We start from the raw sequence: 15,590 nt of genomic DNA on the forward strand, positions 1-15,590 counted from the left end.
TGGTGGTGTGTGTGGGTGAGTGGGTTGTGTGAGTGTGTGTGTGTGTGGTGAGTGTGTGTGTGTGTGTGATGTGTGTGGTGTGAGTGGTGTGAGCTGATGTGTGGGTCGTGAGTGGTGTGTGTGGTGTGTGTAGTGATGTGTTGTGTGGTCGTGTGTGTGTGTATGTATGAGTGTGTGAGTGTGTGTGTGTGTGTGTGTGTGTGTGTGTGTGTGTGTGTGTGTGTGTGTGTGTGTGTACGTACTCTCTTCGTAGTTGTCTTGGTGCTGGTGGAAGGACTGCGAGTGCAGAACTCTGGAGAGAACCAGCGTGGCGTTATCTCGAACCTGAAAGAAATCACAGGGAAACATACGACTAAATATATATATTTATTTATATATATATTTATATATTTATATGTATATAATATCCTGCTTTATAATCTACTTCATGTAAATCGGCTTCAATAGTCTTTTATTTGTCGGACAGTTATAGATTTAGTGTACCGGGTTAATGTTTCATTTCGACTTGTGCCATGTCTCTGCGCGGCGCAGACACATCGGATCCATCGAGTCTGACCTGAAACCCGACTTCACGTTTCTGTCCATCGGTCCAAAGACATCCAGATCACCAGTTTACTATATTTAATGTTATTATGGTTTTATTAAAATAGTTCTCCATTAGCGATGTCCCGATCACTTTTTTTGCTCCCGATCCGATTCCGATCATTTGATTTTGACAATCTGCCGATACCGATTTTTCCCGGTCCGATCTTTATGCAATGCATTAAGAGAGAACGGATAACGGCTGGTCATCCAACGCGATGAGTTCAGCTATCTGGCTGTTATTGTTTGGCCTTTTCTCTGTTCTGGGGCCGTTTCTCTTTCCTCTTGAAAGCCTCTGAAAGTGTCGGTTGTCTCAGTGCCGTGACCTGAGTGGCCGCTGTGTACTCGCCGTGTTGTTGTTGTTGTTTGTTTCTCAGGTGGCGTGTTAGATTGGTCGTGTTGAACGTAGCTCTGTTCTTTCCACCACGCGGAACCTCTGCCTTGCAAACATTGCATCTGGCTGTTGCACTGCCTTCGCTTTCAATTTCATAATACTTCCAAACTCCTGACATTTTCTCTGTCCCGACTCCCGAGTCACCAGCTGAACGTAGCCTCTCGTTAGCTTGCTGCTACTATTAGACACTGCGCCCACTCTGTTGCTTTCAGAGGAATAAGCACCAGGTCTGAAACAAGCCCAAAGAAAGCAACACATACATGATGTTGAGTCATTTTAACTTTAAGACGTGAACGTGGTCATTTTTGTTTTGTAACATGAAATAAAATCCTAAAAATATTTGATAAAAAAAATAAAAATAATTCCAGATCCCCGAATTTTTTTCTCCCGATTCCGATCTTTTGAAAATCACGTAATCGCCTCCGATCCGCGATCACGTGATCGGATCATCTCTATTCTCTACCTGTGTTTTTAATTTTTGTTTGACTTTCATGTACGCACCACGAAGTCAAATTCCTCGTACGTGTCAACCGACCTGGAGATGAACCTGTTTCTGATTCTGACAAACAACCGTTGTGTTTTTGCACCACATTAAAACTCAGTAAAATATCAAAGTCTCTCACGTTGTAGTGAGCGAGCGTGTTGAGTCTCTTCCAGCGTCCTTCCTTCTGAGAGGTCAGGTCGAGGTCAGACAGGATCTGACCCGTGGAGCCCGGACGCCACTCTGAGGAAACGTCAGGAAATACATTGAATGAGTGTTTTTCAGAATATGGTGTTGTATAATAATGTTTTTTATAGATACAAAAAAGTCACTGAATATACGACATGGCAAAGAAAAGACAACAAAGATCCCTAAAAACTAACAATTTGAAATGATGAAAAGAGAAAAATGCATTAAAATAGGTACAAAAACGTCCTTAAATTCCTCCTTAAATTAAATATAATTTCCTTATTTCTTTCTTCCACTCAGTCTCACAGTAACCCTGCAGTTCCACCACGAGCCAGCAGGAGGCGACACACACCCACTTTGTAACATCAATTTATTTTATTTCTAGAAATATAATACATTTTAAGATACTTTTACGAGTGTGTGTGTGTGTGTGTGTGTGTGTGTGTGTGTGTGTGTGTGTGTCGTACCCAGAGCAACACTCTCCACCTCTGGTCTCTGAGAGTACGGCAGGTTCCTGTACACCTGGTCGATGATCTTCTCCTTCACCTGCAGGACCACACGTTTAAAATGTACCTCACTATATCGTACTTTATCGTATATCGCCAACCAGGAAGTGCATTCACCTGCGTGACGGAGTCGCAGCTCAACACCTTCACCGGAGTCACGTCGGGACCCTCCCCGTGGACCAACACCTGCAGAGTCTACACACACACACACACACACACACACACACACACACACACACACACACACACACACACACACACACACACACACACACACACACACACACACACACACACACACACACACCACACACACACACACACACACACACACACACACACACACACACACACACACACACACACACACACACACACACACACACACACACACACACACTTTTGAAACTCTTAAAAAAGCACATCTGCTGCTATAAGCAAACTGGGCTGCAACTAATAATGTGTGATTAATAACATAGTATGTGTAATGTGTGTATACTGGGTGTATACTGTGTGTACAGGGTGTATACTGAGTGTATTTAGTGTATATTGGGTGTATACTGTGTGTGTACTGGGTGTGTACTGTGTGCATACTGTGTGTAAAATGGGTGTCCTGGGTGTATACTGTGTGTATTTAGTATATATTGGGTGTATACTGTGTGTATACTGGGTGTCATGGGTGTGTACCGTGTGTCCTGGGTGTAGACTATGTATCCTGGGTGTATACTGTGTGTACTGTGTGTACAGGGTGTATACTGTTTGTATTTAGTGTATATTGGGTGTATACTGTGTGTGTACTGGGTGTGTACTGGGTGCATACTGTGTGTAAAATGGGTGTCCTGAGTGTATACTATGTATCCTGGGTGTATACTGTGTGTACAGGGTGTATACTGTGTGTATTTAGTGTATATTAGGTGTATACTGTGTGTATACTGTGTGTGTCCTGGGTGTGTACTGTGTGTCCTGAGTGTATACTGTGTGTACAGGGTGTATACTGTGTGTATTTAGTGTATATTGGGTGTATACTGTGTGCATTCTGTGTGTAAAATGGGTGTCCTGGGTGTGTCCTGTGTGTATACTATGTGTCCTGGGTGTGTACCGTGTGTGTACTGTGTGTGTCCTGAGTGTATACTATGTGTCCTGGGTGTGTACCGTGTGTGTACTGTGTGTGTCCTGAGTGTATACTATGTGTCCTGGGTGTGTACCGTGTGTGTACTGTGTGTGTCCTGAGTGTATACTATGTGTCCTGGGTGTGTACCGTGTGTCCTGAGTGTATACTATGTGTCCTGGGTGTATACTGTGTGTACTGTGTGTATACTGTGTGTACAGGGTGTATACTGTGTGTATTTAGTGTATACTGTGTGTATACTATGTGTCCTGTGTGTATACTATGTGTCCTGGGTGTGTACTGTGTGTGTCCTGTGTGTATACTATGTGTCCTGGGTGTGTACTGTGTGTGTCCTGTGTGTATACTATGTGTCCTGGGTGTGTACCGTGTGTGTACTGGGTGTATATCATGTGTATTTACCAGTACTGAGTACTCCACGTCGTCTCCCAGCAGCCCCGTGTCGTTCAGAGTGTACTTGGCTTTCTTCATCTTGGCGTCCACCGGCCCTTTCTCCACCTGATGCTTCAGAGCCTTGAACAGCTTGTAGAGCGGCTCCCCGGCCGTGTCCTGCTCACACCACCAGACCAGACACAATTACTGATGGAACATAACAGACGTAACCTAGACTACAACATATCATTATAGAAAAGATACGTTTGGATACTGGCAGGACTTATTCAGGGTTTAGGGAATAACCTCACTGCAGGTTTTCAACATAACAAACATATCTGTGACTCTGAGCTGCTGCTGGCTCCAGAAGCACGAGCTAACTAAAACACGAGGGGCGGAAGGAACATCTCAGAGCGGCCATTACAACTGGAGAGGAAGGAGAGAGAGAAACAGATCGAAGAACAAAAGACTGAGAGGAAGAAAATAAATATCTATATCCGTTACCCTGAGGAACTGATAGATACAGATGGACATCCAATTACAGAGCATCCTCTCCACCACCGTCTCCGACCTGCACGCACACACACACACACACACACACACACACACACACACACACACACACACACACACACACACACACACACACACACACACACACACACACACACACACACACACACACACACACACACACACACACACACACACACACACACACACACACACACACACACACACACACACACACACACACACACACACACACACACACACACACACACACACACACTTTTAAAGGGACAGTTCAACAATCTGGAGAAAACACGTTTAATTATTAGACATTTTATAATTTAAAAAAATCCATCAAAGCTCCTCGTCACTGAGGACCCGACAAGGACTCTTCACACCACCCCCATAACGGCTCTTCTTCCTCCGCCGGCTGAGGAGGTTCAACATGGACTCCAGGATACTCTGCAACTTCTACAGGTGCTCCATAGAGAGGATCCTGACCTTCTACAGGTGCTAGAGAGGACCCTGACCTTCTACAGGTGCTAGAGAGGATCCTCACCTTCTACAGGTGCTCCATAGAGAGGATCCTCACCTTCTACAGGTGCTCCATAGAGAGGATCCTGGCCTTCTACAGGTGCTAGAGAGGATCCTGACCTTCTACAGGTGCTAGAGAGGATCCTGACCTTCTACAGGTGCTCCATAGAGAGGATCCTGGCCTTCTACAGGTGCTAGAGAGGACCCTGACCTTCTACAGGTGCTCCATAGAGAGGATCCTGGCCTTCTACAGGTGCTAGAGAGGATCCTGACCTTCTACAGGTGCTCCATAGAGAGGATCCTGACCTTCTACAGGTGAGAGAGAGGATCCTGACCTTCTACAGGTGCACCCTAGAGAGGATCCTGACCTTCTACAGGTGCTAGAGAGGATCCTGACCTTCTACAGGTGAGAGAGAGGATCCTGACCTTCTACAGGTGCTCCATAGAGAGGATCCTGACCTTCTACAGGTGCTAGAGAGGATCCTGACCTTCTACAGGTGCTAGAGAGGATCCTGACCTTCTACAGGTGCTCCATAGAGAGGATCCTGACCTTCTACAGGTGAGAGAGAGGATCCTGACCTTCTACAGGTGCTCCATAGAGAGGATCCTGACCTTCAGGTGCTCCATAGAGAGGACCCTCACCTTCTACAGGTGCACCCTAGAGAGGATCCTCACCTTCTACAGGTGCTAGAGAGGATCCTGACCTTCTACAGGTGCTAGAGAGGATCCTGACCTTCTACAGGTGCTCCATAGAGAGGATGCTGACCTTCTACAGGTGAGAGAGAGGATCCTGACCTTCAGGTGCTCCATAGAGAGGACCCTCACCTTCTACAGGTGCACCATAGAGAGGACCCTCACCTTCTACAGGTGCACCCTAGAGAGGATCCTCACCTTCTACAGGTGCTAGAGAGGACCCTGACCTTCTACAGGTGCTAGAGAGGACCCTGACCTTCTACAGGTGCTAGAGAGGACCCTGACCTTCTACAGGTGCTAGAGAGGATCCTGACCTTCTACAGGTGATAGAGAGGACAGAGGGTCTAAGGACAGAGGGTCTAAGGACAGAGGGTCTAAGGACAGAGGGTCTAAGGACAGAGGGTCTAAGGACAGAGGGTCTAAGGACAGAGGGTCTAAGGACAGTACATTTCAAAGCCTCTTTACTTTGACTTGAGTAAAGAAGTTTAGTCAGTACTTCTACTTTCACCAGAGTACTTTTGAACACGAGTATCTGTACTTCTACTTTCACCAGAGTACTTTTGAACACGAGTATCTGTACTTCTACTTTCACCAGAGTACTTTTAAACACGAGTATCTGTACTTCTACTTTCGCCAGAGTATTTTTAAACACGAGTATCTGTTCTTCTACTTTCACCAGAGTACTTTTAAACACGAGTATCTGTTCTTCTACTTTCACCAGAGTACTTTTAAACACGAGTATCTGTACTTCTACTTTCACCAGAGTACTTTTAAACACGAGTATCTGTACTTCTACTTTCGCCAGAGTACTTTTAAACACGAGTATCTGTACTTCTACTTTCGCCAGAGTATTTTTAAACACGAGTATCTGTACTTCTACTTTCGCCAGAGTATTTTTAAACACGAGTATCTGTTCTTCTACTTTCACCAGAGTACTTTTAAACACGAGTATCTGTACTTCTACTTTCACCAGAGTACTTTTAAACACGAGTATCTGTACTTCTACTTTCGCCAGAGTACTTTTAAACACGAGTATCTGTTCTTCTACTTTCACCAGAGTACTTTTGAACACGAGTATCTGTACTTCTACTTTCACCAGAGTACTTTTAAACACGAGTATCTGTACTTCTACTTTCGCCAGAGTACTTTTAAACACGAGTATCTGTTCTTCTACTTTCACCAGAGTACTTTTGAACACGAGTATCTGTACTTCTACTTTCACCAGAGTACTTTTAAACACGAGTATCTGTACTTCTACTTTCGCCAGAGTATTTTTAAACACGAGTATCTGTTCTTCTACTTTCACCAGAGTACTTTTAAACACGAGTATCTGTACTTCTACTTTCACCAGAGTACTTTTAAACACGAGTATCTGTTCTTCTACTTTCACCAGAGTACTTTTAAACACGAGTATCTGTTCTTCTACTTGAGTAACGGATGTGTGTACTCTTCACTGAATGCTTCCAGCGTGAGTTCGTGCTTCCTGACCTGCGCAGCATGAGCTTTGGGTTCTTGTTCTGCACGTGTTCGTCCATCAGCTCCAGCAGCAGCGTCCTCATGATGTCGGTGTAATACTCCAGCTTCCCGTGCAGCGCCACCGTCAGCAGAGAGGCGAAGTACCCGCGAGCACGGGCGTTAAAGTCCGGGCGGCTCTCCAACGTCCGGATGAACTACGGGACATACATACAGAGGGGCTTGTATTAAAGACATGGCTGTGTTTGAGCCACGAAGTGACGTATCGTAATCCGTTAAAGGAACAGATAGTGAAAGTAAATATTATAATAATTGTAATTTGGTTATTTTATTATCTTTGGGTTCATATTTGTTATCAAGAAAGCCGATTTCCACCAGTAAAAGTGAACAAATCTGATAAAAGCTGATACAGAATTAGACATATTCTCCTTATTATATATAATAATAATACATTTCATTTTGACAGCGCCTTTCCTCGTGCTCAAAGATGCTAATATACAATATTTAAACTCATGGAGGTGCTCGAGCAGGGGTGTCAAACTCAAGGCCCGGGGGCCAAATCCGGCCCGCGATTTCATTTTCTGCGGCCCCACAAGAGCTTGCAAAGAATATAATATGTTTGTTATACGGTGACATGGCGATTTACAGAAGCACGTTGCCCATAAACTACATGTCCCACAATGCATCTCTCATTTGACTTTTTTCTCAGATGTGACTTTTTTTTCAAAATGTCAATTTTTTTTCAAAATGTCATTTTTTTTTCAAAATGTCATTTTTTTTTCAAAATGTCACTTTTTTTTATTTGCTTTTCCTTTAAAATTATTTTGTGACATTCTCACTGAAGAGACTTGCAATTATTTGCCCTAGACTTCTGCTTTCAGACCGAGTTAATTATGAAGTTATTACCCTATCCGATAATAATAATGCAGAGGCAATGATGTAATATAATACATTATTTTATATACATTAAATATTGATATATATATTATGTAATATGTATTTCTATATAGTCTTAAAGTTACAACCGGCCCTTTGAGTGCAACCATAATGCGAATGTGGCCCGAGATGAAATTGAGTTTGACACCCCTGTGCTCGAGTAAATGTCAACGGGAACGATACATGGATAGCCGTGTTTCTCTCACGTTGATGAGGAAGGGTTTGCTGTTCAGCAGGTTGGAGAACTGGTTCAGAGCCTGAGCCACGATGGCCTTTCGGGCTTCTGGGATTTTTATTTTCCCGGTGATCATGGTGTCGTCCGAGCCGTCCTTCGTGGGCAGAAAGAAGTTCCGGTCGGTGTAGGTTTTATAGTCCAGGAAGGGGATCCGCGCCTCGCTCAGATCGCTGGTGTGGTCCTCCATCTCTATCATCAGGTCTGACGGGAGCAGAGGGAAAACGAAAATCATTTTTATTTTTTATTAATATTGTGTTATTGTAATTTATAAAATTATTATTGTTTATTTATTAATATTATAAATTATTTTTTATTATTCTTTTTTTTGTTTCTTTTGTTCAGAAATTCTTCAAATTTAAAACATTCACCGTTTTTTGCTGTAAAATGTTGAATAAAGTTACCAAGATATAAGTTGTATATATGTATACGTTAAATCATATTGAAACTTAAAAAACAAATACTTTAAAAGATAATTCAGGTTTTTCACACTATGTGCAATATACATATCAATATAATTAGCATCATTACAATACACTCGCTGCTATATATATAACTATGTGCAATATTATATTATTATTAATAATGCTATGATAACGTAACTGCCACTACGTTTTATTTTTTGCACTATTACTAAATACTGCTAATAATGACTGCATGGATTGTGTGTTTCATGTTGTCTGTGGATGTTTAGTTTCTCTGGCTCAACAATTTCCTTCGGGATGAATAAAGTCTTATCTTATCTAACATTTAAAAATGAAAACACATTTAAAATGACAGATAAATAAAACGTATTTTCATGTCTTCAATGCATCTTTTGAGCAGAAAGTCTCACAGCCTGACGGGAGAAGCACCTACAGCTCGTCTCAGGTCGTAATATTTGTGTATATTTGAGTACCTGTGAACTCCTTCTTGCAGCGGTCCCGCACGCTCTCCTCCAGATTCTCCAGCTGGTGTTTCACCTTCTCGTATTCCCGCTCCGCCTGCTGGCTCTTCCTCCTGTCACACACACACACACACACACAATGAGATATATTACACACCCCTACACACACCTCGTCTACACACGTCTACTTGATGCTTATCTCCGACCTGTAGCAGTAGACGGAGATGGCGATGAAGAAGAGCATGGGGATGATCACTGAGGGGATGATGATCTCCAGAGGGATGTCTTTACTCTGAGCGTAGTAAACGGAGCCCACCTTCCACTCCCCGTGACCGAACTTCACCTGAAGAGAGACAGAATGCTAGTTATACAAATATTAAGTAAAAAAAAAAAAATCAAAAAAAAAATCAAAAAAAAAAAATCATCAAAAATATTTTGAAAAAAAAATTAAAATGAAAAACTAAGAAGAGAAAAATAGAATTTTAAAAAGTACAACATTTAAAGAATTTTAAAAATAATCTAGAGACATAATAATGCAAAACAAGTAAAATAATAAATCATAAAAGAAATTAAACAGAAACATGAAGAACGTTGTCCTATATGTAAAACATTTATTATTTTGTTCAGCTTTTCAAGACAATAACATTTATAACAACAACAACAACAACAACAACTTTCCTCAAGGTTCAGTCGTCGTGACACTATTGATAGTTTGAATCAAGTCACGCTGAACGCTTGTAACATATGGAAGCTGTAATTCTGCATCTCTGTCTTATCCGAACGAACGCGACACATGAAGGCAAGTTTGTGTTTACCACGAGGTCCAGCAGGTCGTTGGTCGTGTCTCTGCGCTGACGCTTAGATCCAGAGCTGGGCTGAGAGGAAGGCGCCTCCAAGATCAGCTTATCATCCTGCACACACACACACACACACACACACACACACACACACACACACACACACACACACACACACACACACACACACACACACACACACACACACACACACACACACACACACACACACACACACACACACACACACACACACACACACACACACACACACACACACACACACACACACACACACACACACACTAAAGTACAACACATTTACAATATAGACAATCCTAAAGTAAAAAATTATCACGTCAATATGTATAAAGAGAAAAATATGGATCCAGGTGGGTGTACACAATCTTACAGGTGCCTTTCGAACACACACGCACACGCACGCACACACACACACACATTAAAGTACAACACATTTACAATATAGACAATCCTAAAGTCAAAAATTATCACGTCAATATGTATAAAGAGAAACATATGGATCCAGGTGGGTGTACACAATCTTACAGGTGCCTTTCGAACACACACACACACACACCTGCACACACACACACACCTGTGCACACACACACACACACACACACACACGCACACACACACACACACACACACACGCACACACACACACACACACACACACACACACACACACACCTGCAGGATGTTGACGGGACAGGAGGAGACTCCGACGAACGCCTGCGCCTCTTTGGCCGTCATGGCTTTAGAGAAACCTCGACCCTGAAAACACACGAAGAAGAACAGTCGAGTGAAGACAACATAATATGCATAATGTCGTTATTTGTGGTCGGTTTCTCGCCTTTTGTTGTTGTTTTGTGTCCATTTGTAATTATTTTGTTACGAGTCATTTTGTCTCTGGTGACTGAGTGTCTTTGCGGTTGTCTTTTGTGTCTCTTTTCAGTCATATTTGGTCCTTTTTGTAGTTAAATGTTGTCTCTTCTAGTACGTTTTGTCCCTTTGTGGTATCGTTTATTCAAGATTCAAAGGTTTTATCGTCATATTTAAACTATAAGCCACAGAGTAGAAATGGCAATGAAATTCTTCCGACCTGAGCTCCTCCAAGGATGCAACATATAATAAAATACAAAAATAGAAAGTAGTGCAAAAAGTCAATAGAATATGATATGTACAAGAACAGAATATGAAGATAAATAATGTAAATTAAGGCCATTTTGAGTCTGTATCTGGTCTCTTTGAGGTCAGTAATCCGTCCGTGAGAGAAACAGCGCATCGATGTCTTCTCTGAGTAAAAGCTCACGTGGACGATGATGATGCTGGTCTCGGTGATTACGTTCTTCAGCAGCAGGTCGAAGGAGGGGTCGGGATGGTAGTCGAAGCCTTTCAGCTCCTCCATCTCGTCGTCCAACCAGAGGACAGATCTCAACGCCGTGCTGTCCACGCAGCAGTTCACCGCCGGAGAGAGGAACTGAAGCACCGTGTCGTTCTTACTCACATGCTGCTGAACAAACTGCACAGAAGAAACATCCGGCTGTGAGACGACATTTCCATTCAATTATCCTGCTGATGTTCTCTACTTTAAAGAGTCCCCTCCTGCTGGTGCTCAGTGTGTAGAGTCTCTACTTTAAAGAGTCCCCTCCTGCTGGTGCTCAGTGTGTAGAGTCTCTACTTTAAAGAGTCCTCTCCTGCTGATGTTCAGGTGTATATCAGTGTGTAGTGTCTCTACTTTAAAGAGTCCTCTCCTGCTGATGTTCAGGTGTATATCAGTATGTAGTGTCTCTACTTTAAAGAGTCCTCTCCTGCTGAGGTTCAGGTGTATATCAGTATGTAGTGTCTCTACTTTAAAGAGTCCTCTCCTGCTGATGTTCAGGTGTGTATCAGTATGTAGTGTCTCTACTTTAAAGAGTCCTCTCCTGCTGATGTTCAGGTGTATATCAGTATGTAGTGTCTCTACTTTAAAGAGTCCTCTCCTGCTGATGTTCAGGTGTATATCAGTATGTAGTGTCTCTACTTTAAAGAGTCCTCTCCTGCTGATGTTCAGGTGTATATCAGGATGTAGTGTCTCTACTTTAAAGAGTCCTCTCCTGCTGATGTTTAGGTGTATATCAGTATGTAGAGTCTCTACTTTAAAGAGTCCCCTCCTGCTGATGTTCAGGTGTATATCAGTGTGTAGTCTCTCTACTTTAAAGAGTCCTCTCCTGCTGATGTTCAGGTGTATATCAGTATGTAGAGTCTCTACTTTAAAGAGTCCTCTCCTGCTGATGTTCAGGTGTATATCAGTATGTAGTGTCTCTACTTTAAAGAGTCCTCTCCTGCTGATGTTCAGGTGTACATCAGTATGTAGTGTCTCTACTTTAAAGAGTCCTCTCCTGCTGATGTTCAGGTGTATATCAGTATGTAGAGTCTCTACTTTAAAGAGTCCCCTCCTGCTGATGTTCAGGTGTATATCAGTACGTAGTGTCTCTACTTTAAAGAGTCCCCTCCTGCTGATGTTCAGGTGTATATCAGTACGTAGTGTCTCTACTTTAAAGAGTCCTCTCCTGATGATGTTCAGGTGTATATCAGTGTGTAGTCTCTCTACTTTAAAGAGTCCTCTCCTGCTGATGTTCAGGTGTATATCAGTGTGTAGTGTCTCTACTTTAAAGAGTCCTCTCCTGCTGATGTTCAGGTGTATATCAGTGTGTAGTGTCTCTACTTTAAAGAGTCCTCTCCTGCTGATGTTCAGGTGTATATCAGTGTGTAGTGTCTCTACTTTAAAGAGTCCTCTCCTGCTGAGGTTCAGGTGTATATCAGTATGTAGTGTCTCTACTTTAAAGAGTCCTCTCCTGCTGATGTTCAGGTGTGTATCAGTATGTAGTGTCTCTACTTTAAAGAGTCCTCTCCTGCTGATGTTCAGGTGTATATCAGTATGTAGTGTCTCTACTTTAAAGAGTCCTCTCCTGCTGATGTTCAGGTGTATATCAGTATGTAGTGTCTCTACTTTAAAGAGTCCTCTCCTGCTGATGTTCAGGTGTATATCAGGATGTAGTGTCTCTACTTTAAAGAGTCCTCTCCTGCTGATGTTTAGGTGTATATCAGTATGTAGAGTCTCTACTTTAAAGAGTCCCCTCCTGCTGATGTTCAGGTGTATATCAGTGTGTAGTCTCTCTACTTTAAAGAGTCCTCTCCTGCTGATGTTCAGGTGTATATCAGTATGTAGAGTCTCTACTTTAAAGAGTCCTCTCCTGCTGATGTTCAGGTGTATATCAGTATGTAGTGTCTCTACTTTAAAGAGTCCTCTCCTGCTGATGTTCAGGTGTACATCAGTATGTAGTGTCTCTACTTTAAAGAGTCCTCTCCTGCTGATGTTCAGGTGTATATCAGTATGTAGAGTCTCTACTTTAAAGAGTCCCCTCCTGCTGATGTTCAGGTGTATATCAGTACGTAGTGTCTCTACTTTAAAGAGTCCCCTCCTGCTGATGTTCAGGTGTATATCAGTACGTAGTGTCTCTACTTTAAAGAGTCCTCTCCTGATGATGTTCAGGTGTATATCAGTGTGTAGTCTCTCTACTTTAAAGAGTCCTCTCCTGCTGATGTTCAGGTGTATATCAGTGTGTAGTGTCTCTACTTTAAAGAGTCCTCTCCTGCTGATGTTCAGGTGTATATCAGTGTGTAGTGTCTCTACTTTAAAGAGTCCTCTCCTGCTGAGGTTCAGGTGTATATCAGTATGTAGGGTCTCTACGTTAAAGAGTCCTCTCCTGCTGATGTTCAGGTGTATATCAGTATGTAGTGTCTCTACTTTAAAGAGTCCTCTCCTGCTGATGTTCAGGTGTATATCAGTATGTAGTGTCTCTACTTTAAAGAGTCCTCTCCTGCTGATGTTCAGGTGTATATCAGTATGTAGTGTCTCTACTTTAAAGAGTCCTCTCCTGCTGATGTTCAGGTGTATATCAGTATGTAGTGTCTCTACTTTAAAGAGTCCTCTCGCTACGTCAGGTACACACAATTCCTACTACAGAGTCCTCTCGCACGCACACACACACACACACACACACACACACACACACACACACACACACACACACACACACACACACACACACACACACACACACACACACACACACACACACACACACACACACACACACACACACACACACACACACACACACACACACCTGTACAGGTGCGGTGTTGTGTGAGAACTCGTCGTTAGGGGACAGGACTTCCATGGTGGCTCTCTGGATCAGATCGAAACCGGTTCCTGACACCACAATCCTCCGACCACCGCTACACACACACGCACACGCACACACACACACACACACGCACACACACACACACACACACACACACACACACACACACACGAGGAGAAAAATAATAATACTAACGATTACAAAATATTTAAATAGTGTTGGTCAAATGGTTGGAGCAGCCTCACCTCACCTCAGCAAATACATTGTAATATTTATTTTAAAGTATCTTTTCAGCGAACATCGTCCCCCTCACCTGGCTTTATAGTTTCCATTGATGTAATCCTACCACAGCTCGAATAAACCATCGCCTTTATTCACTAAAATCCACCGTACCAACGTCCGAAGCACACACTCACCACAGGAAGCTGCTCTTGGGCTTAAAATCTGTGATCTTGGGGTTCTCCGCGTACTGGTAAGCGGACGGAATTTCCTTCGTCGTGTTCGTCCCGTATTTCACCGCCACCGTTAACCTCTCCGCGGGAACTTTCTGCCCCCGATATTTCCCCGTTTTGCACGAGATCTCAGAGCCGAACTTTATCCTGAAAGGGAGACAATAAAAGCGTTTAACTATCCCAAAAGTATTTAAGAAGGTTACTCGAGAATTTAAAAGTCGTAGTAAAGTATTTGCACTCCACGACTTCCCGCCTCTGTGTAAAGGCTTAAAAATGATCTGCTTACACTTCACAGGGAACTCCTCCGACGGAAACGGAGACATCGTCTTTCGTGGCGGTGTCCAGGTGTGTCCCGTTGATGGTGATCAACGTCCCCCCGGCAGCTGGCCCCTTCTCTGGGTGCACGAAGGAGGGCATGGGGTCCTGGAGGAAGAGGGAGATACATGAGCTTTTAAATGTATTTTTTTAGCATCTCACTGTCTTTCAAGGAACTTTGAAGCCAATACTTTTCTACTTCAAGAGGACTTTTAATGTATTTTTCTTAACTTTGATTTTTAATTCGTTTTTAATACAATCTGTGTTATTGTTCAGAGACTCCCCCCCCCCCCCCCCCCCCCCCACACCAGTACAGCTTTGGCATGAGAATAATTTAACTGAAATCAAAGACGCGTGAAACGTAATGTCAGTGACGGAGAAACAAAGGGAAAAATAAGATGAGAATGAAACATCAACGGCTGCAGGTAGGAACGCTTTGATCCAAACTAAAGCAGATATTGAAAGCAAAATAACTCCCAAAGTGTAAGTTAAAAACAAACGTGACTTTTATCAGCTTCTGTGCTTCAGGAATATTAATTAAAGCCGCTCAGCTTCCTGTTTGTTCAGCGGCAAAGAAAACCACAGCGGATATGAATTCCTCCGAGGATAAAAAAACGGCTTCGGAAAAAATGTAGGAAATCAATCTGTCGGGAGAATTAGGACACAGCAGCGGAGGGAGAAGTTATTTGTGCGGCGTGAATATGAAAGCAAAGAGACGACAGCGTTTTCTGTGTCGAGCAGATTTTGGTTTGTTGGCGTTTCAGATTTGTTCTGGCAGAGAATACATGACCAAAGAGAGACGACCTGCAGCTCTGCAAACAAGACGAACAACACAAACAACACAGAGGGAATACATCCGTTCCTGAGACACAAAACACGCAGATACTTTCAG

At 43.0% G+C, this 15,590-nt stretch overlaps 1 protein-coding gene across 1 annotated transcript in view; it reads right to left on the bottom strand.

The window, feature by feature from the left end:
• The window catches only part of plxnb2a.1 (plexin b2a, tandem duplicate 1), a 185,717-nt gene that overhangs the window by 9,164 nt on the left and 160,963 nt on the right, over positions 1 to 15,590 (bottom strand). The window contains 16 exon segments of the mRNA XM_034112386.2: positions 243 to 324; positions 1,600 to 1,700; positions 2,114 to 2,192; positions 2,270 to 2,347; positions 3,681 to 3,827; positions 4,155 to 4,221; positions 6,879 to 7,060; positions 8,006 to 8,235; positions 8,930 to 9,030; positions 9,124 to 9,260; positions 9,733 to 9,828; positions 10,429 to 10,512; positions 11,051 to 11,260; positions 13,911 to 14,022; positions 14,348 to 14,530; positions 14,670 to 14,806. Of these exon segments, the coding sequence (XP_033968277.1) occupies positions 243 to 324; positions 1,600 to 1,700; positions 2,114 to 2,192; positions 2,270 to 2,347; positions 3,681 to 3,827; positions 4,155 to 4,221; positions 6,879 to 7,060; positions 8,006 to 8,235; positions 8,930 to 9,030; positions 9,124 to 9,260; positions 9,733 to 9,828; positions 10,429 to 10,512; positions 11,051 to 11,260; positions 13,911 to 14,022; positions 14,348 to 14,530; positions 14,670 to 14,806 (2,026 nt within the window).

This window comes from Pseudochaenichthys georgianus, chromosome 23, assembly GCF_902827115.2.
Source record: "Pseudochaenichthys georgianus chromosome 23, fPseGeo1.2, whole genome shotgun sequence".
Taxonomy (NCBI): Eukaryota; Metazoa; Chordata; class Actinopteri; order Perciformes; family Channichthyidae; genus Pseudochaenichthys; species Pseudochaenichthys georgianus.